The 21,655-nt window shown below is 57.9% G+C and overlaps 10 protein-coding genes across 10 annotated transcripts; 6 read left to right on the top strand and 4 right to left on the bottom strand.

Annotated features, from left to right (window-relative positions):
- Nucleotides 1-417: 417 nt before the first annotated feature.
- SPSK_07906 (uncharacterized protein) lies at nt 418-1,194 on the top strand (the record flags this gene model as incomplete). Its single annotated transcript, XM_016734559.1, has 1 exon — nt 418-1,194. One exon carries the CDS (start codon nt 418-420, stop codon nt 1,192-1,194), a length of 777 nt encoding a protein of 258 aa, XP_016590719.1.
- Nucleotides 1,195-1,926: 732 nt separating this feature from the next.
- SPSK_07299 (S-adenosylmethionine decarboxylase) lies at nt 1,927-3,732 on the bottom strand (the record flags this gene model as incomplete). Its single annotated transcript, XM_016733963.1, has 1 exon — nt 1,927-3,732. One exon carries the CDS (start codon nt 3,730-3,732, stop codon nt 1,927-1,929), a length of 1,806 nt encoding a protein of 601 aa, XP_016590718.1.
- Nucleotides 3,733-5,518: 1,786 nt separating this feature from the next.
- On the bottom strand, nt 5,519-6,524 carry SPSK_07759 (uncharacterized protein; the record flags this gene model as incomplete). The annotated part of the gene is made up of 2 exons (XM_016734415.1): nt 5,519-6,406; nt 6,492-6,524. 2 exons carry the CDS (start codon nt 6,522-6,524, stop codon nt 5,519-5,521), a joined length of 921 nt encoding a protein of 306 aa, XP_016590717.1.
- A 602-nt stretch (nt 6,525-7,126) lies between these two features.
- SPSK_07018 (uncharacterized protein) lies at nt 7,127-9,886 on the top strand (the record flags this gene model as incomplete). Its single annotated transcript, XM_016733688.1, has 1 exon — nt 7,127-9,886. One exon carries the CDS (start codon nt 7,127-7,129, stop codon nt 9,884-9,886), a length of 2,760 nt encoding a protein of 919 aa, XP_016590716.1.
- Nucleotides 9,887-10,503: 617 nt separating this feature from the next.
- On the top strand, nt 10,504-11,718 carry SPSK_07629 (uncharacterized protein; the record flags this gene model as incomplete). Its single annotated transcript, XM_016734288.1, has 1 exon — nt 10,504-11,718. The coding sequence occupies one exon, from the start codon at nt 10,504-10,506 to the stop codon at nt 11,716-11,718; it is 1,215 nt and encodes a 404-aa protein (XP_016590715.1).
- A 1,086-nt stretch (nt 11,719-12,804) lies between these two features.
- SPSK_07003 (uncharacterized protein) lies at nt 12,805-15,654 on the bottom strand (the record flags this gene model as incomplete). Its single annotated transcript, XM_016733673.1, has 1 exon — nt 12,805-15,654. The coding sequence occupies one exon, from the start codon at nt 15,652-15,654 to the stop codon at nt 12,805-12,807; it is 2,850 nt and encodes a 949-aa protein (XP_016590714.1).
- Nucleotides 15,655-16,080: 426 nt separating this feature from the next.
- On the top strand, nt 16,081-16,582 carry SPSK_08057 (uncharacterized protein; the record flags this gene model as incomplete). Its single annotated transcript, XM_016734707.1, has 2 exons — nt 16,081-16,280; nt 16,342-16,582. 2 exons carry the CDS (start codon nt 16,081-16,083, stop codon nt 16,580-16,582), a joined length of 441 nt encoding a protein of 146 aa, XP_016590713.1.
- A 495-nt stretch (nt 16,583-17,077) lies between these two features.
- On the top strand, nt 17,078-18,700 carry SPSK_07405 (uncharacterized protein; the record flags this gene model as incomplete). Its single annotated transcript, XM_016734068.1, has 1 exon — nt 17,078-18,700. The coding sequence occupies one exon, from the start codon at nt 17,078-17,080 to the stop codon at nt 18,698-18,700; it is 1,623 nt and encodes a 540-aa protein (XP_016590712.1).
- A 674-nt stretch (nt 18,701-19,374) lies between these two features.
- Nucleotides 19,375-20,937, top strand: SPSK_07436 (uncharacterized protein; the record flags this gene model as incomplete). The annotated part of the gene is made up of 1 exon (XM_016734099.1): nt 19,375-20,937. One exon carries the CDS (start codon nt 19,375-19,377, stop codon nt 20,935-20,937), a length of 1,563 nt encoding a protein of 520 aa, XP_016590711.1.
- Nucleotides 20,938-21,198: 261 nt separating this feature from the next.
- Nucleotides 21,199-21,637, bottom strand: SPSK_08093 (uncharacterized protein; the record flags this gene model as incomplete). The annotated part of the gene is made up of 2 exons (XM_016734737.1): nt 21,199-21,356; nt 21,427-21,637. 2 exons carry the CDS (start codon nt 21,635-21,637, stop codon nt 21,199-21,201), a joined length of 369 nt encoding a protein of 122 aa, XP_016590710.1.
- Nucleotides 21,638-21,655: the final 18 nt, after the last annotated feature.

The raw sequence follows: 21,655 nt of genomic DNA, 5'->3' as shown, positions 1-21,655 counted from the left end.
TATAGACATTGTTTTGAACAATCAACAAGAGCGTGGCAGATCAAAGGAGATTTGTGGGAAAGGGCAGGAAAATACAGGCAGAGGACGAACGAGCATTTGGTGATGGGCAGCCCCCCTGTTTTGTTGTTGTTTTTTGTTTTAAATGAAGCATTTGATTTTCGATTTGGCTGTCAACAAGTTAACATGGAGAAAGGTGTTTTTATTCTCAAAAGTGCATTGCATTGGAAAATGAAACGTCAAATAATGAGAAACATTTCCTCATTTTCTATCACACCAATTTAAGCCGCATGCGATAAGCGGAGGGATGCGCAGCGTGCGTCAAATGCGGAGATAGGACTCATCGCTATCTTACGAAATATAAACACAACCAAAACTCACACAAATGCAATCACAAGAAAATCTCAACGACACTGTACAATGTCCGTGTCTTACAAACTTGAGGCCGTCACCATCGACGATGTCACGGCCGTGGCCCGTATGAGCGCCGATGCCTTTAAGACCGACCGCCAGACGCAAATGAAGGCCCTCGGCAAGGAACAGCCCTTTGATATGGAACAGTACACACTGCAGACGCTGCCCAGCACGCTCACGAGCCCCCGCCGCGTCGTGCTCAAAGTCGTCGATCCCGATACTCGCCACATCATGGGCTATTGCAACTGGGGCTTCCACGGCTTTGCGCCCGATGAGATGCCCGTCGTCCCAGGACGGGCGCCCAAACCGGCCACCACACCGCCGGCAGCGAAAGCAGATCATGCACCACGAAAAGAAGACACGCCCCCGGCAGACCCCATCAAGCGGCTCGAGGCACTGACGGGCGCCGACATGCAGGCCTGGATGGACGAGGTTATGCCGGCCAACCCACCAGATGGACCGCCCAAGGTCCGCTGTCTTTTTGTCATTGGGCTCACCGTGTCACCGCAGTACCAGGGCCGCGGTGTTGGCTCGGCGCTCTTGCGGTGGGGAACGGACCTCTGTGACGCTCACGGGGTCTTCGCCTGGGTCCACTCGTCGGAGCCGGCATGGAAGATGTATGCCAAGTCAGGCTTTGAAGTTATTCGGTCACTGGACGTGGATCTTGATGAATATGCACCGATGCCGCCGCCCGCTGCAGAAGGCCCTGGGGCGGTTTGGGGGCATTACATTTTTCGATATATGAAATACCTTCCCAAGGGAGGTGACAAGAGAGACAATTAGCAAAGTGGGAGATTTATCGAGGACCGTTAAGGAGAGACATCAGCCATTGCTACTATATTAAGTTTTCTCGACTACATACTACAAATAGCCACATTCTCAAAGCTCTTAACAATCTGTATTAATGTTAAATTTAGAACGTGCTTCTGTTTTTTTTTTTTATAAAAAAAAACAGTTAACTATGCTTAAGTATAAACATTAATAAGTTCATATACTACCGAGAAACTACTCTGGCAATATATTTAGCACACTGATGACAAACAACGTGGCATAGATATTACTGATATTTGTGAAAATAATGTCGTAGATACATTTCAGTCACACATATTTCCTGCATATTGAATAGTGTCTTGTGTCTTGTGTCTGTGAATATTCCATTCGAAAAAAATGAAGACTCCATACGCGAAGTCTTGTGGCACTATCGTGAAAGAACAATGACAACAGGGTCTTATTCATAAAGAACGCCCTGAGCCGGCAATATAGAAAAATGGGGGCATAAAAGGTCAAAAAACGTGGCTATAAATGAGAGACAGTGAAAGGTAAAAAATGTGCCGTGAATGGAAACAGACAGTTTTCAAAAAACTCAAGTCATCGCGCATAATCAGAAGCATATGACAAAGTAATGGCAAAGCAGCAACATGAATGAATGACTCAAACAATGTATTCAATCTTAAGGCGGCCCATCAAGAACAGAACCGCAGACCAAATAAGCACCACAAGTACGGAGCCTCCCCCTTACAGCTCGCCGACGCGCGCCTCGCCATTGCTGACAAAGCCCTCGCGCTCGAAGAAGCGGAAGACAAGGTCATAGTCCTCAAAGTCGTGAACGATGCGGTCAATGCGGCGGTAGCCGGGGATGCGCTCAAGGCGCTTGCCGGAGGAGCCACCGGGCTTGGTGGTGCTGTCGATCGACGTGCCCTTGGCCTCAAAGAGCGTGACACTAAAGCGACCGGGGCGGAAGATGTCCACTACGTGCTTGACAATGTCGGCCGTCTGGCGGCCCTTTTGCCCGCCGGGCACGTTGGTCTCGAACGAGGCAAACGAGCAGTTGGGCTCGGGCGTAACGTGGACAGTGAAGTAGTGGTTGCCTTGGGCGGAGGTCGGGCCGGAGTCGCTGGTCGACACCGAGGCCGTCTCGGCCGTCTCGGCTGTCTCGGGAATCTCGCCGTTGGTGGTCGAACTGGCGACAGCATCACCATCCGCGGGCGGCGCAGGAATGACGCCGTTGGCCGAGAAGCCGCAGGGCGCAAACATGTAGGCATCGATGCGCGCATCTGGGTAGACCGACTGGGGGTACACGTCCGACAGACCGCAACTGTCGGAGACAACCGTGCCGAGAGCGTGGCCCTCGGTGGTCAGGGCCTCCATGTCGGCAGAGTCCAGATGCTCGCTCAGGGGTGTCAGCGAGCCACCGGAGCTGCAGGCGCCGTTGTCGTTCTTGTTGCCGTTGGCAGCGTTCTGAACGGCAATGTCGTCAACGTCAAACAGGTCCTCCGAGTCGAGAACGCTGTAGGTGCTGTCAGACATGTGGCTGTCCTGCTGCACGAGGCCATGGCCATGGCCGTGCTGCTGCTGCTGCTGCTGCTTGGAGGCCGTGGCAGCCTTGAGGAGAGCGCTGTCTGTCTGGGACAGGATCCTGTCGTGCGCGACCGCACTCGCATTCGACAGGTAGAATTGCTTCGCGTTCTCCGGGTCGAGGTCCGTCATGAGAATCTCCAGTGTCTCGTCGTGCTTATCCTCATCGTCGGCGGCAGAGGCATGGTCACCAGGGGCACGGTCGGCCGGGGTCGCCAGGATACCGGTGGGGATCTTGTTCGAGCGGGAGACCAGGCTGCCGAGCACAGCGTTGCTGTCCTTGTCCACAGGCGTCTGCGGCGGGGTCGGGTTGAAGGTGGGCGACGTAATGTACAGATACCAGTGGTCGCCGTTCATCTTGCCGACCATGTAGGCGCTGCCGCCTTCAAACATGTCGTCGAGGTACTTCACCTCCTGCTTCCAGCTGCGATGGGGGCCCTGCTGGCGGTCCGGGAACAAAAAGTTCTTGCGGCTATAGAAGACGCGGTAGGGCGTGGCAGCAGCGCGGATGTCGTTGGCCGAGACAGCGTTGTGGAAGGGGAAACCAGCCACAGTGGCGGCAATGCGCAGCATGCGGTGCAGACCCAGGAGCAGCGTGGTGGTGCCGCAGGTCTTCAGGATGATCTTGTGGGGGAACACAAACATGCTGGACTCGGAGAGCAGGTAGGCATCGACAGTCTCGGAGTGGATGACGGACAGGATCTTGCAGTTGACAAGGTCGAGCATCTCGACCCAGACGTCGGCGGGCACGGACTTGAGGCCATTCTCCTTGACAGAGGGCGCGAGGGCCTTGGGGCTGGGAGCGAACCAGACTTCGAGAAGCTTCTCAGGGCCCTCAAAGGCGTTGGACGAGTCTAGATCGGCGGCGACATCGTGATTGATATGCAGATGCGGCGTGCCGAGTAGATGCGGCGTTGCGAGGGACGGCGAGAGAGTGCAGCCATTGGGGATATCAAGAGCGACCATCTCCGTTTGTGGAAATCAGGTTTGGGGCCGGCTGAAACGGGATGAACGAGGCGAGTAGCGGTGGATGGAGGATCGAGGTCGGCGTTGGGGTGGTGATGCTTGCAGCTTCCGCGGAGCGCTACTAGCTTCCTCTCAAACGAACCTTGCGGTGTCCGTTTGAGGAGAGTAGGCCCACAGGACGGTGGGAGAGGTGAGCAGCGGGCGTGCGATTGTAGGATCTGGGATAGACGTCTCTCGTGGGAGAGCGCGTTATGGGGGGCGGGCGGAGACGGGGAGGCGGAAGACCTGCGAGGAAGGAATCTTGGGCAGTTGGGGTGCAACGAACAACCCGATAGAAGGACCGATACTCGGGACAGAGTACCAGGCAACGATCGAGAAGTGTTGGGATTGGGTTTGGTTTTGCTGCAGGAGCAGACGAGAAAGTACCAAAAAGGTGCTTGTAAAGGGTGCTATCGGGGCCTGTGAGAGAAAGAAGAGTCAGCAGAGAACACGACAGCAAAAGAACGTGTCTAGGCGAAGACGAGGTGAGGTGCGGAGAACGAAGAGAGAACGAGAAAACGACGCTATACAAGAAACGTCATGATGAGACATACTTTGCGGGCTTGGAGAGGAAACGCAGGAGATCCTTTGAGCTCATGGATCACTGCCGTAGAGACACAAGATGTTCAAGGGCCCAGACCGTCTTTATATGAGGACCGGGAGGTTGAGGAGGGCTATATGGCGGTGGCTGACATTAAAGTGGTCCCGGGGGAGGACGAGGGAAAAGGACGAGAAGATTGAGAGAAAGGGGAGGAGGGTGATGACGATAGCGGCGAGGTCGACGGTGAGGGCTTGCAGTGGTTTCGAGTTGGGCTGCTGCTCGAGGTGACGGAGGTAGGAGGCGGCGATGCGTGACGTACAGAGTCGCGTGCGTGTGTACTTAAACAGGCTTAATGTTCGGGTTCTGGCGGAGTGAGGTCGAAGCTGCAGTGGCGATCGGCCAGAATTGGGATGTGCAGAAAAGCCAGGAATTGGTGACAGTGGTCTGTTGCTCGAGGCAGTGAGTTGGAAAGACGATGAGATGAGATTTCGACAATGTGAGGCAAAAAAAGTGAAAATAAAGTAAAGGAGAAGCTTGGCTTGCAGAGGAAGAGGAGAAAGTGAGAAAAAAATGCCGACGACGTCAAAAAGTGCCAAAAGTCCGCCTCTAAAAAAAGACTGCTAAAAATGTTTTTTACTTCAAGACTAGGCCCTGGTACAGTACGACGTTCACCAGGTTGGAAGAAGGCGCGCCCCGCCAATGACCATTGGCAGACTTTGTGTGTGCGTGCGAGAATTTCTAGTGGTGGGGTCTTTTTCTTTTTTGGTGTGCAGCCGCTTTGTTCCTGCACTTTCTTTTTCGCCCATTCCTTCACTGTTCCCCTCCAAAAATCGGGAGTGGGTCTGCTGCAACAGTGGGCTGTGGTGGCTGCTTCTCTTCACGATTGGGCCCCCATGTAGCGGCTAGACCCACACTTTCGTCCTTCCCGAGGGCGCAACAGCACCCGTCGTACAGGGCCGGTCCCTGTCGTCATAGGTTGCGAGGCCTGTGATGGCGACCGTTGGGCGCTGAATGTTTTCTGCAGCCAACCAAGTTAGGCCGAACAGGCCAACTGCGAGTCGACAGAATGGTATGGGACAGCGTGATAATATGCAGCCACCTTGGAAGACGGGATCTCCAGTCCAGAGCATACGGTCCAAGGGAGTATGAGGCATATTTGTCGTTTTGCGATTTTTATTTTGTAGTATGAGCCTTATTCTATCATTTTTATGTTCGTTGACCCGTCGCCGCCTTCGTCACCTCTGCTGTGATGCCGCGGAAAATGGGCTCGAGAGAACAGGCGCGATACTTTTGCACCAGCAGATCGCGCCGCCGTCCGACGCCGTTGCTGCTCTCGGTGGCTTCTGGCGGCACAAAGGCCGCGCCCTGCACCTGTGTCCCGGCCGGATAGACGGGTGTGCGTCCCGACTCTACCAGCACGACAAACTGGGGGTCCAGCGGCACGCTGCCCAGATACGGCACGTTGAAGTCGGCGGCCATGGCCTTGCCGCCGCCGCGCATAAACACGTCCGTGCACTCGGAGCAGTTGGGGCACACAAAGCCGGCCATGTTCTCGACGACGCCCAGCACACGGATGCTCGTCTTCGTGCAAAAGTTGAGTTCCTTGCGCACGTCCGCCGTAGCTACTGCTTGCGGCGTTGTGACAACCACGGCGCCGGCCATCTGCTCGGGTGTTGTGCTTTGCAGTAGGGTCTCGGCCAGCGAAATGTGCTCGTCGCTCGTTCCGGGCGGCGTGTCGATCAGGAGGTAGTCGGTCTCGCCCCAGAAGACGTCGCTCAGAAACTGGCGGACCATGGCCGTCTTCTTGGGCCCGCGCCACACGACCGCATCGCCGCGCTTGGGCAGCAAGAAGCCCAAGCTGATGACGCGCAGTGAGCCGATGCCCTTTTCCGGGTCGGCCTCGTGGACGGTTACGGGCAGCCAGCCGCCGGGCGCCTGCGTGACTTTCTGGTCTTCAATGGCAAACATGCGCGGGATGGACGGGCCGGTGAGGTCGACATCGAGGACGCCGACAGAATGGCCTGCAAGCGAGAGGGACAGGGCCAGCTGGGTCGTGACCGATGACTTGCCGACGCCGCCCTTGCCGGACAGGACCTGTGTGTGTCAGCATGCACTTCTGTAGACTTTCGGGGGATGTCGACATGCGAATAAAGTCACGAGACGACGCAAGAAGACGTACCAGCACAATGTGTTTGACTTTTGTGAGAGACATGACGCAGTCGAGACAGTCAAACACAGCAGCTTGTCGCTGTAAGAAGAGCCCGTATGAGGCGGTATCACATCGTCGACAAGGCTGTCGTCGGTCAGATGCGGTTGGTCGTCTTAAAACAATTACAAGACTTGTAAAAAGACGTTAAGACGAGCGCCGCAACAGGACGCAATTAGTAATTGGCGTGGCGGAATCTTCTGGCGAATGAGCGCTGGCAATGCCTGTAAATCCTTGTAAAACAGATCAGCCCAGAACCCTGGCAGGCGCTACTGCTCAGCAATTCCTCCCGCCCGCCAATGATAGTCGAATGCCGGTGCCTACGTCGTAATACAGTGGCATTGACACGCCGCCGGGAGCCCGGAGCCACAGCGCTGACGTTTTGTGCATCAGGCCCACCACCTTTTCAAAGGTCTTAGCGCGTCTTTTGCACAGCAAGCAAAGCTCCATATGCACGCCCCTTGGCCCCTTTTGCTTCGACGTCCACTTCTCAAGACACGCGACCACGACGCCGACCGATAGCGAGTCGAAGTTGTTTCTGCTTGGCGCACGGCAGATACATACCGACCATCCTTTTCTACATTCAACCATGCGCGTCGTCGCCCACAATGGACGATCCATGGGGCTCTCCATGGACTTCATCCGCCGGCCATAGCAACAGCAGCAGCAGCCACGGCAACGGCAACGACAGTGGCAGTCGTGGTGGAAGTGGCCATGGTGACTCTACCGCAAATGGTGTGAGCGAAACGCTCAAACCACCGCAGGCGGCTGTCCTGGCTGGCGGCCTCAGCGGCAACACACCGTTTGCTTCCCTCCCGGAAACATCGCCCTGGGCTGACGATGACGACGGCGGCTTTGGCGGGTTCGACGACGACAATGCCTTTGGCGACTGGACGACGGCATCGACGACCGATATCGATGAAAAGAGACATACAGGAGGGCATGTGGGCGGTGCCTCCACGCCGGATGCATCTGGTTGGGGAGCGTTCGCAGCGGCCGAGACAGCTGGCTTCGGTTTCGAAAATGATTTTGCAAACGGTTTTGGCAGCAGCAGCCAGCACCTGTCGCCGCAACGCAAAGAAAAGTCGACGTACGGCGGACTGGGCCAGCTGAGCCCCATTGCCTGGCCGGGCTCCGCAGCCCTGTCACCAGCCGGCTCTCCCGGCGGCAGCCCGCGACGACGGCGCGCTCTGTCGCGCTCGTCTGTAAACAGCCTCGGCCGCCGAAAGGGCAGCATCAGCGGCTTTTCGCGCTCGCCCAGTGTCGACCCATGGAGCACAGTGTTGACGAACGAAAAGCGCGGCGAAGCAGACCAAAGACAAGACTACGCGAGGGGAAGAGCGAGTAGCACACTGTCCATCCCAGTCCTGCTCCTCGACGACAGCAATAGTGTTGGCAAGAGCTTGGGTCAAGACGAGGTGAACACTAAGGATGAAGTAGCAACAGAAACAGCAACAGAAACAGCAACAGAAACAGCAACAGAAGCAGCAACAGATGGCGTTCCACAAATTATTGCTCAACATGTCGAAAGCAAAGGCACGGGAGGTAATTCTGAAGACGACCCCGATGATACCCCGAAACCTCCACCGCAACCAACCTTTCCCTCGATAGACTCCTCCTCTCGCCCGTCAACCTCTAGCTCCGACGGCAGCAGTCACCACCACCATGCTGACAACGACGATCCGCATCAAGACTCGCCGACAACGTCTGTTGAAGATGACGATGCCACCGCCACCAGCACCAACAAGATCACAACGACGCCGAGTCCCGACGTTGTACAAAGAAAGTCATCCTCCAAGGTACAGGGTTTGGTGGAGCTGTACGACGGTTTGTCAACCAGGCCTGCCGCCACACGAAGTTTATCAGCGTCAGCCAGCACAAGAGACAGCAGCCGGCATGGCAGCATCGAGTCAGACAAAAGTGTAGACGGAACTGAGACATCGGACGGTGAGGCGTTGGAGACCATGCCAAACATGACATTAGCAATCGAGACATCTGAAAGTGCGCCAGAATCGCTTGCTTCAGACTTGACACTACCTGTGTCTGATTCTAAATCGAAAGAGGACGACATTGACGACGAGGAAAACACTGAGGGCTTAGAGGATTCTTCTAAAGCCGACCACGAGGTCACGTCAAAGGCCAGCCCCGAAGAGGGCAAAGGAGAGAGCTTAGAGAAGTCCCCTGAGTCAACACAAGTTGACACCGATACGCGACCAAATGAGGGAGACAAGAGACTCGTACCAGAAGCGACCGCTCCAGACGCAGACGCGCTCTCGGCTAACCGATTGCTTGCCCTGTTTGGCAAGCAACCGTATACTATCGACCAGGCTCAAGTAGACGAGCTCTACAACGACAAGGATGCCAAAGTGCGCCCGCGAGACGAGAAGGTTGCCGACGAGAACGCTCCGCCCCTCGACGCCTTCATTCCCGACTACATCTTGGACGACAGCTTCACCAGCATCTCCGAGCGCAAAGTCTGGTACCGCATCGCCCGCCACGGCAGCTACCGCAAACACGCGGCCGGCGGCGACGACAATGAAAACTACCGGCCCGTGACCTGGCGCACCAGCGCCATCCGCGACGACACGGTCAAGATTGTGCGCCGCTGGATGGAAGAGGACTCGTTCACGGGAAAGCCCACGCTGGGCGGCGGGTTCGGGCGCGGTGTGGGCGGTGCTGCCGGCGGCGGTTCGCGCAGCGGGAACCTCTTTGGATGGGACTCGGCAGCAGAGCCCGTGGCGCTGGACGAGGTGTTTAAGCGGAAGAAGACGGCACCGAACGGAGGTGCCGGCCACAAATACAACCTGTCGTCCGCCTCGTCGGCATGGGCTAATGAAGGCAGCGGCGCCAGTGCGGGCAGTCCGGCCGGAATCTCGCCTGGGTTTTCACCGGCGCCTGTCTTTGGCTGGGGCAGCAACAGCAACAGCCACGACCACGTACATGCGCAGACTGAGCCAGCCCGAAACTCCGTCCAGATTGACCGGCCTTCTCCTGTTGCAGCTGTTCCATCGCCGGCCACAGCGCAGCCGAGCAGGTTCATTGTTCTGCCGCCGAGCGACCTGGCCCCGACCCTTCCACCGTCGACCGAAAAGAAGGACACGGGCGCTTTTGCAGACGACAACGACGACGACGACGACGACTGGGGTGAGATGGTCTCGTCGCCAGTGAAGGAAGAGTTTAGCATTCCGCCCCTGGCGGCGCCTGTGTCTCTGCCTCCTGCGCCGGTGCCAACTGCTCCTGCTGTTACGCCAGCTCCACCCAAACCTTCTTCTCCTATACCGACTCCTCAGCTGGACGACAGAGCCGTGGCAGCCCTGGCTGACAGCATCATCCGCGGCCTTCCCGACCTGTCGTACATGGCCCTGTAATTTTATGATTTTGTAGTTTTGTATATTTGGCGTTTGATATTTTTTCCGGGAGCATATTGTATATTGCGGGCGGGCGTTTGCGTTGATTCTGGGACGGACTACATATACGACGCAAATACTTTGTATAATAGATACGGTACACGGTCGATGGCGAATCTATCCAATATGATACTCAGCATATGCGCGAGCACATATGTGATGCGGTGGCGGTCACTCCACCTGCAGAGTGTTGAACAATGCGCGGCTGGCGACGGGACTAGGCGGCCGCCAAAAACACAGGGGCCACTAAAATGGTAGCTGCCGAGCTACGAGCCCCACATTGTCGTCTGTTACTTATTACGGGGACCAGGCAGCTTCTCGCCGAAACTACGTAACGCCTCTTCCTCTTCTCACTCCAGCCTCGCTCAACACCAACCACTCCAGCTTTCACGGCCGCACAGCGACGAGACAGGTTTCTCGTGCAACTGGTCACGGCTGACCAGACCTATACGGCTACGCGACGAGCATACGAATGTAGAGTCGGCCTTTTTTTGATCGAAGGGGCGCCGCAGCCGCCAGCAAACAAAAACGAATCTTCTCCTTACTCCGCCTTTGCCCTCCTCCTCTTCCTTTTCATGATGGATCGGCTGCGTTCCTCGCTCACGTCCGCGTGGCATACGCTGCAGGACCGCGTCCACCAGCTGCGGCGCAACCGCCGCGACCACCTTGTGCACCATGTCGGCTTGGCGTACCTTTTGGTCGTCCCCGTCCTCCTCGCCGTTGCGACCGCCCTCGTCCTCTTTGTCCACTCCGACGTCAACGTCGCTATGCTCTTTTCGCAGTGCCACGCGCGGGCCCGTCTACCGGGCCTCTCACGCATCCCCCTGCTGGGCACGCCATCCTGTTTTCTCGTCAGCTTCTTCCAGGAGGCGCTCGCCCGCAGCTCGACGCGCGCGTTGGCGTCCATGAGCGCCGTGCTCTCGTTCATCGGGTCGCTGCTCACCGTCAGCACGGTCGAGGCGGCCCGCATCTGCAACGGGCCGAGCGTGCTGATTGCCTACCCGACGGGGCCCTGGCTGGTGTTCAACCTCGTGGGCGGCGCCATGGTGTGGGAGCTGCTGATTGCCCCGGCTTTTTTCCGCCGGTCCAAGGAGATGCTGCGGGCCCACGACGCGGGCCACGCCGCGGGCGACGATGGCGACGGTGACAGCGCCGCCAATCCCAATACGGGCCGCGACAAGCGCCACCTGGCCGTCGTGTCCGAAGTCGTGGCCATCCCCGTGGCCGTTGCGCTCGGGTTTGGCGTGCCGTCGCTCGCCATGCTCGTGACCGACCACCCCGTCGCCATCGCCGTGTGGCTCTTCTTCCCCGTCTACGTCTCGCTCATCCGCCAGGGCGTGCGTTTTGTGATCCAATCGGCGGGCCAGCACCGCCCCGGCCGCACGCTGCACCTCGAGTCGCACACCCCCGCACTGCTGGCGGTCTACGCTGTGCCGCTGCTGTGCTCGGTGCTCTCCCACGGGCTCGTCCTGTGGCTTCTTGTGACGGGCCGGCCCGACGACCGCCAGGAGATGACGCGCTCGACACTGCAGTATATCGAAATCGACGTCGTCTTCATCGTGTTGACGGTCCTGTACTGGATCCTGGTGGAGGCGGGCTGGCGTGTGGTGGCGGTGGTGCTGGGCGCGTCGGTGGTGCTGGGCCCCGGTGCGGGCCTGTGCATTGGCTGGATCTACCGCGAGCACCAGCTCGGGTTTGTGGACGACAACGACGATCGCAATAGTGTCGAGGGCGGCGAGGGCGGCGACGACGGTGCAGACGCTGCTGGGGAGCAGACACCTCTGCTTCGGTGAGGGGAGATGCGTTAGAAGAGGAAACAACAGGCAAGCGACGACAGAACATTGCATTAGGCGACTCTAATACCGGGGTGTACATAGTTTTTCGAGGACGTGGCCAACAGCACAGGGAGCCATTCAGCATCAAGTCAAAGCGGACTCGACGTCTGTTTGTCTTGGTTTAATATTTGTATTTATTTGTTCGACAACGTTATGGCATGGCTGCGTTCTGCATTAGCATTTTTTTCGGTGGCAATTTGACTTTCTCTCATTGTTTCAAACTAAAGCAACAGAAGTCAAAGTAATCACTTTTGGACTGGGCAGGCATGCCATGTCCTGTCCGTCTAGGCGTCTTGAACCTCCACGTTTGCGGTCTGACAAAAGAAGCTTTCCTTCTGTCCCACACTACGGGTCACTCCCGGTGGCTCCCCGAGAGGGTGCTGCCGCCCCTGTAAGTAACCTGCAGCTGCATCGTAGGGGACCCACCAAAAAGCAATCACGACATCCTCTTCAGCAATTACGACACCACGATACGACGACGCCTGTTGGTCAGATCAGTGCCCAACATGTCTTTCTCGCCCGTTTCAGGACATTCTGGGACAAGCTCCTTTGGCAAATCGGTGCCACTAAAGGAGGCAGACAACGGTGTACCCCCAAAGTTGCCTCGATTTGGTGAGTTCTTATTACCTGCTGCCACTCTCTCATTCGCCAATTTGACAAACCGGAGCCGCCCGACTGCCGTTATGGTCCACTGGTCCACTGTAAGTTTGGGGGTCCATGTGCCGAGTCGCGCGCTGCAAAGGGAACGAAATAAAATCAGGAAGTAATCCAATAACATCAGACACGCGATCTAGAACTAGAATCTTATCTAGCAGTTTGAATATATGGGACCTGCAATTCACTCCTTCCAAGTCAATATTTTTGCATCTCCCTTCCAAGGCCCTTACGTTTCGACATTATTGCTCTCGTTGTTGTCCAAAATCCAACAAAATACCTCCCAAAATAATACGGCAAAGGCTCCCTCCCATTCGCAAGATCATAAACGTGAAATTAAGAAACAAAAATACATTGACAACACTGTGCTCCCTTCCCTTCCACAGGCTCCTACGTCGAAAACTCATTGTTCGTCACCCAGTCGCCCGAGAACCAGCCGCCAAGATCGGTCGACCCGAAATTGTCCACATCGAGATCAAACGCGTCGAGCGCGGCGCCCGGTTGGTGGCTAGCCAGGCTGGGCTGCGGCGAGCTGGTAGAGCTGACACCGCTGACACCAGCCGGCGTCGGCGCTGCGCCGGACGTGGTAGGCAGGCCGGTCAGCCCCATGCCGCCTGCTGCGCCTGCTGTGGATGCGGATGTGGGTGCACCGGGAACGCCAGTTGGGCCAGCTGCTGCGGCCGCCGCCGCTGCTGCCGCCATGTGGTTGTCAAAGGCGTCAAACATGACTGGCGGTGCATTGGACAGGCCCGGAAGGGAAACTGGCTGCTGCAGCTGGTGTGGGTGCTGTGCGAGCTGTTGAGGAGGCTGCGGTTGCTGCGGTTGCTGCTGTGTTTGGGCGTACGGCGGTGGCCCTGCTGAAGCGGCCGCCCGTTGGCTGAGTCCGGGCAGCAGGGGACTGGGTGCGGCTGTGGCCGTTGCAGCGGCGGCGGCAGCTATCGTGGCGGATGCAACTCCGTTGCTATTTCCATTTCCGTTGCGCCCCGGCTGCCGCATCATGGTCGAAATGTCGTCCTCCGTCTCCATGTGCAATACTTCCGGCGTGCTGCGCCCGCTCGGTGCAATGTTGGCGGTGCTAAGCCCCTGTGTCATGAGCTTTTGCAGGTTCGCGCGGATGCGGATCGTCGCCGGCGTGGTGACGGTCCGCTCCAGCACCTGCGTGCACACGCCTGCGAGCTCGAGGAACGAGTCGTGCGGCACGGCCTGCGGGTCGTCTGGGTTGGTGCGGCTGATGTAGAAGAGCAGGCGGACGCACTGGTACAGGCAAATGGGCAAATCCAAATCGGTGGCCGGCACACCGTTTTCGAGTGTCAGCACGAGCCGGAACATGTCGGCCATGGCGCTGGCGTGCTCCAGGACCTGCTCGCGGCAGTGGCGCACCCACGTGGGGAACTGGTGCTCGAGCTGCGCGATGCACGGCGCCGGCAGGGCTTCCTGGAGGCCGACAAGAGCAAGACGGTACAGCTCGCAGTGACACTGCTCCCACCAGACGTGCGTCATCAAGAACACGCACAGACGTGGTGAGTAGGTGCGCAGGCGCACGTTGCCCTCGGACCAGCGGAAACTGACTGGCAGCCGAGCAGCAAAGTCGTCGAGCTCAGCGGCGATCTCGGCGACGCGGCCTGGGATGGAGGCCACATTAAAAGCGGTCACGTTCTCGTCGATGGCCGTCGACGGCGACGAGGGCGGCGGTGTGCTCAGATTCGACGTGACGTCCTTGGTGTACTGCAGGATGCGCCCGCGGATGGAGCGAATGCGCACATGCAATGCCAAAAAGCCAATGTCGTCCGGCAGTGGGGGCAGGCTGCCGTCGGCTAGGCGGGGTGGTGGGCGCAAGGGTTCGGTGCGCTCGGGTAGGTCAAACTCGAAATTGCGCTCGTTACAGGGCAGCTGGATGTTCATGACGTCGGCGCGGTCGTCGGCACGGTACGCCCACAGGCTAAAGTCGGCATATCCATTGGCCATGCTCGAGTCGATCATATACAGCGCCCACATGAGGCGACGGCGGGACTCGCGCGCCAGGAAACAGAGCCGGGGGTTCTCGTGGTTGAGTCGCAGCGCCGACGCGAACCGCGAGGCCACGCCATGCAGCATAAAGGCCGACGAGAACCGGCCCGACAGCACGCGGTGGTGGATGACAAAGACAAGTGTCTGCAGGCCGAGCGTCGACGGCCGGTCCAGACGGCTGAGCACGAGCGCCTCGGCCTCGGCGATGCACTGCTTGCCGAGCTCGCGCGTGCCGGGGCCCAGATCCGTCATAAGCGACGTGATGCCGACAAGAGCGAGCAGCAATGGGCGGTCGACGAGCCCTGCTCGGTACCGCTGCATGAGCGAGGCGCGATGCAGAAAGGCAAAGGTGGGAATGTGGTGGATGTGGCGAAAGAATTGGTCAAATGTGCGCATGGCCAGCGCCTCGAGCACGTCGCTGGGACACGAGCGGGTCGACAGCAGGGTGGTGTCGACGCCCGCGCCGCCCGTCGACGCCGATGACGGCCCACCATGGCGTCCGAGGCCGCCTGCATGGCCCGCGTGGCCTCCAGGCCCGGCACCGCCCATGGGCACATCGTCCATGTGGTCGGAGGACTCGCTGAGGCCGCGCTCAAAGCCATGCTGCTGTGATGGCGGCTCGCCACGACTGTCGCGGTTGTTGTCTCGGTCACGGTCGCCTGAAATCGATCCAGACAGCACAGGGCTCATGCGTGTGCGCTTGCCTGGCCGATAGACACACTCGATGCCCAGCGTGCGGCACCGGTCGCACTGCGGCGTGCCGCCGGAGCAGCGGGCCTTGCGAGAGTGGCAGTTCTGGCATGCTTGTCGTGCGCGTCGCCGCGGGATCGCCAGCAGTGGGTCCGATGCGGTAGCTGTAGTTGAGGCGACCCTTGCACTGTTGTTGTTGGCGTCTGCCGAAAGAGCGCCGTCGGCGCCGCCGTGTTGCCCTTTTGCATCAGCGTTCACTACGACAGCCGTGTCGTCAAACGAGCAGGGGAAGCCGAGGCGTTCGCAGTTGGAGCAAATGTCGCGGCGGCCGTCGCAGCGCACCTTGCGCGCGCGGCATGTGACGCATGTCTGAGACACCTTTTTGCTGGAGAGGTCGGCGGCGGAGGTCGTCGTCGTTGTTGTTGTTGTATCCGGCGCCTCTGTGGCCGGTGCCGTAGCCGGGGCCGTAGTCGATACCGCAGCGGGTACCACCGCCGTTCCCGCCGCCGTGGCTGCTGCTGCCGCCGTGGTTGGTGTCTCCATTCACGAGCACAGGTCGACGTCCATGCTCCGGCGGAGATATTCCGGGAAGATAAAAACGGCCAGCGGAAGTCGGAGGCAGAAGGCGGGAGTCGGAGCGGCCGAGGACGAGGGCGGGTAAGACTCTGAGAGAGGGGCAGCCAGCAGCGTGAGGCGTGCGTGTCAAAAAGAAATGAGGAGGTGGGCGGAGACCGGGGGTGCTGAGCGGTCAATTGCTGTTTGTGTGCGAGGCTTTGATTTTGTGACGAGATCCAAGTCGATGAGGAATTTTGGCTGGCAGTCGGCGTTGTTGGCGACTTGCTCTCTATGGAAGGAGACTTGGCAAGAATTCAGCAGCAACGGCAAGAGCGCTTTGCGCCCCATCGCCTGTAATTAGAGCCTATCAGTGGGCAAAATATGCGGGGCCTGGCCCTGTGAAAACCAGAGACAATGGAGGGAAGGAGCGAGGCCGCCACCCGGTTAGCGCATGTGCGCTTCCACGACTTGCTGAAAGACGGAATCGGGAAGGAGGGGAGCGGCACGCCTCAGTGGCCCCAGCGGCCCCAGCGGCCTCTCACTAAGACAGAACCAGGCCGTTTATGTGCATGCACGCTGCAACGCAGCACGAGTCATGCTCGGAAGCAACAGCTGTAAGTGGTCGACAGCGCCTTGCGAATTTTCCGTAATATGCTCTCTTCTGGCGCGGATCAGTGCCAATATGCAGGTGCGGCCGGTGGAGCCAGCGGCAGCCGACACTGACACGACACGACTCCTTGACGGTTGCCGCCGACTGACCGAAAACGGGCCTAAGCCCTGGTCTGGACGGCGTATTGTTTTGAAGACGGCGTATTCGTATGGCCGCGATTTGCTACACATTCAACCAACCAAGTCCAACGACACCAGCAGATGTCAATTGGCGATGTTTTCACACCTTGAAGCCCTCTGTAATTGATTCAAAAAAATACGACGAATACTTCAAGGCTTTCCGAGGGTATGATTTCACAACGGCCATGTCGCAAACGATGCGATGACGACATATCGCTTTTTTTGTTCCTCCCTTAATAAGCCTGGAATGTGCCGTGCGTCAGTCCCCAAAATGCCGGATGGTATCTCGACGTCTGGCATGTGCTGTTTCACTCCGTTGCCCGGCTGCCAAATCGCACGCCGAAACGACTATGGAATGTAAACGAGATGTCTAGTAAGGGGAACTGTGCGTTCTCTTTCGTTTGTCATGAGTAGGGCGTCCTTTTGCCGGCGTTGTTTGGTTTGAACAACGAAGCTTCACCTTTCCTGTGCATCACGAGAATTACGGCTCTTGTCATCATCACGATGTCCACATGAATACGACGAGGCACTCTCATCCAGATCGGGCCGTCCAAGCATTGGACAAACTCCGGCAAACCGTCGACAAAGCCGTCGACAAAAGTAGCCGACGATTCTTCTCCGTATGGCGAGAGACGACATCGACAAGGGTGCCTCCTTCAAATATCGCTTCAAGTGGCCACTCACCTCTTGGAAGCCGTCGGCCGCGGCAGGGCCCATCACCACGCCGCCATGGCTGCCGCTACCCAAGATTGTCATGGCCTCTTTCGGGCTCAACCTGCTCATGATCCTCATCGGCCTGGTTGTGTCGGGCCTCGAGCTTGGCGGCACGATTGTCGTCAATGCCAAAGCCATTGGTCTCACCGAGAGTCTGGTCATGATCTCGTGCATCTTTGGCCTGGTCTACATGATCTGCTACATGCTGGTCTCGCGCCGGCCGGATCCCTTTGAGGGCAGCAACAACCGCGCCCGAACGCCGCGGCACACCAAGATCATTGTGCTGGGCCGCATCACCATTGTGCTGTGGTCCGTGTCGCTGCTGGCCTCGGCCATTACTTTGAGCACGCGGCCGGCGGCCGGTGGATCGTCTACCACGCCACTACAAGCAGGTCTGGCCGCGGCCGTCATCAATTGCTTGGACATGACCATTGTGGAGGTTGTGGTAGAGCGCACCTTGCAGCCGTTTGTGCTCCCCTGGATCACACCGCCCATCCCGGAGGGCCAGACGTCCGCCGCAAAAGCCCTGATTGACGGTATACTGGGTGATGGCATCTCGGGTCACCCTTATGCTGCGTCAAGCAGTGGTGGTGAGAGCGGTGGCGGCGCATTAGGACGCATCCCAAGCCGAACATCGAGCGAAGAGGAAGCCGAAGAGGAGGAGGACGACGACGACGAGGAAGAGGAAGAGCCCGCCCCGCCCCCTGCCCCCATCCCATCCAAACGAAAACGAAAAGCACGCGTCACCATCCGCGAAACCAGCGACGACCCCAACGTCTCCACCAGCACCCTCGGCCCGCCGCCCTCCGTGCCGTCCTACACCAATGAGCCTTTTGCCATGCCCAGCTCCGGCAGCACCCTGGTTGAGCGTCAGGAGCTCTGGAGCCGCGTCGACGAGGGCGCCGCCAAGCCTTCATCCATCAAACTGCCGCCCCCGCCGCCCATGCACCAGAACAGCTTCGCTCCTGCCGCTGGCTCGTACATCCTGCCCGTGCCGTCGCCCATGGAGCACTTTTACCCGCCTCAGCCGACGTACATGTCGTCCACGGCCCAAATTCCGAGCCCCGGGCCCGTTCCCATGATGACGCCCATGCCGCCACGACCGCCGCTGTCGCGAACGTCGGCCAGCGGGTTTCCCCGTTACAGCGCGGCGCCCATGGCCAACATGAGCCATGCGCCGCCGGCGTTTGGTGTCATGGGCACACGGCCGCTGTACGAGGCCGGGCGAATGCACTCGTACACGGCCTACATCAACAGCCTGCATGGAAACGGAACCATTGCGGAAGAAGAGCAGACTGTGGATGACAGCGGTGTCGGTGGTAGTGGCAGTGGAGGCAGCACCAACGGCGAACGGTCGGACGGGACCCGCAGTGTGCCGGTGCCCATGGGTGCACGGCCGCCGCCGCCGCGGCCCATCCGAGGTCGAAAAATGTTTAACAAGGCCATCCAGGACCTTAAAGCGTCGAACAAGCGCGAAGAGCCGATCTGGGATGACTACAGCACCATCCGTGTCCCGGGGTCATATGTGTGATTGGCTGTCGGCTGGGGGCGTTTTACGTGTTCTTGGTGTTTCCTCGAGTGGTTTCCTTTGTCTCATTTTGCGGTAATCGATTGCATAAGCGTGTTCGTTGGTTTGGGTACCTTGACAATTAGCAATTGACAATGTCTGATATTTAGAGTGTGGGACAAATCGGTTGCACCACGAAGCTTTTCCCCTGTTCTGTGTGGCTATCCAAACCTGGTTTTTGTTTACGGAAAGTGCAACTAACTTGCACTCTTGCCCAGTCGTTTAGAACGCACGAAGCGTGCTGTAAACAAACACCAACTGCGGGGATCCAGCCCCTCTGTCAGCCTTGTCACTGTTTAGGCACCAAGCCCACCTTTACCCCCGACGTCCCCACCGTTTGCAACGTTATTGCAGGCAGCCGAGCGCCAAACTTCCATTGAGCGAATCCAGTGGCCGTTCATTAATACAAAACGACAGAGCTCGCTGCGCTCAACCCAAGGTCAGCATGCAGACATGTTGATGATGGTTTGATGTTCATGCTGATGTTCTGCATCCTTTCGTTTAGTGCTTTCTCGCTTCATCTTCTGTCATCGTCACTTGTGGTGTAGGTGGACTTTGCGAATAGCTTCACTTCTCGTGTTTTGTTTCTCCGTTTCCTTTTCTTTTCCAAATTTTATATTCGCCAACAAACCGCCATCATGGACATCGCCTTAGACAACTATTTGCAGCCCCTGGAGAGGCTGCCGATCGAGATGCTCCTCCGCATCACACGGCACCTCTCGACCACCGACCTCTGCACCGTCCGCCTGGTCTCACGCACCATCGAGCGCGCCCTTTTCCACTCCTTCAGCCACGAATTCTTCCGCCGCAAGCAATTCATGCTCACGGACTTCAGTCTGCAGGCACTCCTGGACATTTCCCAGCACCCGACTCTGAGCCAAACGTTGCAGCATGTCTCCTTTGGCCTTGACAGGTTCCCGAACAAGCTCATCGAGAAATTTGAGTCGGAAGAAAAGACAGTCTTGTTCCAGATTGCCCTGGGCCAGCAAATGTCTCTGACGTGCACCGGCCGGGGCGTGGACATGCTGGCGGCGGCTTTCGCCAACCTACCGAATCTCCAGACCGTCGACATACGCGACTTTGACTCGCGCACGCGCTTCCGCGACGGGCCCTCGCGGGCCTGGCACAGCTACGGCTATGCCACGGTTGGCAAAGAGGTGGGCGAGGGATGGTTACGGCACGATGTCACCTTTGCTTCGGAGACGTTTTCGATCATCTTAGCCGCCCTCGCCAAAGCCAATGCTGTGGCCGGCGTGCGGCCATCAAACCTCCAAGTGATGCTGCGTGCGCGCCGTTTTGGCCTGACAGCGCGAGCCTTTGATCTGACCGTAGCACCGGGCACCAATCCCGCGCCAATGCTAGCCGTTGTGTCGGGATTGAAGCAGCTGCAACTAGACGTCAACTTCCACACGGATCCGAATTTCAACCATATGCTAGCGTTCTTAGCTGGGGGAACACGGCACCAGCATGTTAGCATCGCCAGTCTACCCTTCCACGCGTTTTTGGCACAGGCCATCAACGTCGAGTGGCTGCGCCTCAACCTGCAAAACTGCAAGATGCGCCGTGCCGACGTCTTTATTTCCTATCTAGGCAAACCGTTGCCAGATTGGTATCCATTTCTAACGTCTCCGTCTTCATCGTCTTCGTCGTCTTCATTGTTCTCCCCGACCCCCTCTCCGTCCGTCACCCTCCCACCAGGGCTGCGGCGCCTCGAACTAGGCCACAGCGAGTTGTCCGTACCACACTTGCTCCGCCTGCTCCGCCGCATACGGCTGCTCAACTCACTGTCCCTGTGGAACATTGCACTTGGCGACCCCGACAACACGACCTACCCGGCAGCCATCTGGACGGGCTTCCTGGAAGAACTGGCTCTCGACCCACTGGCCAACAGGCTCCGCGAAATCTCCATTGACAACCCACGTCAGTTGTCCAGTGTCAACGTGTCCTTCTCGGACCCTGTCCTCTTTGACGGGGCCACGTCGTGCAAGCACAACGCCGGGCAGGCCGAGCCTATGAGAGCGTTCCTTTTGAAACTCGCAAAGACTGCCAAGGTGGAAATTCCTCCCGCAGACAGCGATGATGAAGACGAAGAGGGCGACTCTGAAGATGAGGAGGAAGAAGACGAAGAAAATGATGATGGGGCGAACCATATTGACGACAATGACAACGACGACGATAACAACGACAGCGACGATGACTGACAATAAAGACCCTGGTGTCATGACATAGGATGAATCCTTTGCATTTACTTTTAGAGAGACGCGGCAACCGATACTGTCCGTGGAAAGCTCTAATTGTGGTGGAATTTCACGGCATTTTTATTCTTCTCTCATATTCCCTGCAACCATGCAATTCCTGTATTTGTAGAAATCTATTATGCAAGCCCTTTCGCTATGAAATGTATAGCCATACGAAAACGTTGACTCCGTATATGTCCCTTACGCGTGTTCTCTCCTTCTCTTTTACAGCATACCCTTGCGTGCCAGCTCAATCTTGCGCGCCGCCTCGCCCTCCTTGAATCCACCGCGCGACACACACAGCCGGTTGCCCTCGGCCAGCTCAAATTTGTCCTCGATGCTCGGGAACGGGCACGGGCAGTGGTGGGCAAAGTGGACACACGCTGCAAAAGCAGTTAGAAGGCCGTGGACAATGTAGTATATTACAAGAGGGGAAGAAATCGAAAGACCTACCCAAGGTGTCTGGACACAGATACTTGTCGCAGTGCATCTTCTCAACGTTGCCCCGGTACCACGCCGAGTCGCTCGGCACGTTCTGCGGGTCGTTGTGCTGCTGGCCGCCACCGCCGCCGAACATTTGGTCGAAGAAGCCAAACTGCGCAAAAGCGACATGCGCATAGAGAAGGGTCAGCGCCCAGGCGAAGAGGGCGGAGCGTGCAAACATGGTGGCTATGGGAGAGGC

Source organism: Sporothrix schenckii, assembly GCF_000961545.1.
Source record: "Sporothrix schenckii 1099-18 chromosome Unknown Cont41, whole genome shotgun sequence".
Classification (NCBI taxonomy): domain Eukaryota; kingdom Fungi; phylum Ascomycota; class Sordariomycetes; order Ophiostomatales; family Ophiostomataceae; genus Sporothrix; species Sporothrix schenckii.
This window is presented reverse-complemented; position numbering and strand designations above follow the sequence as displayed.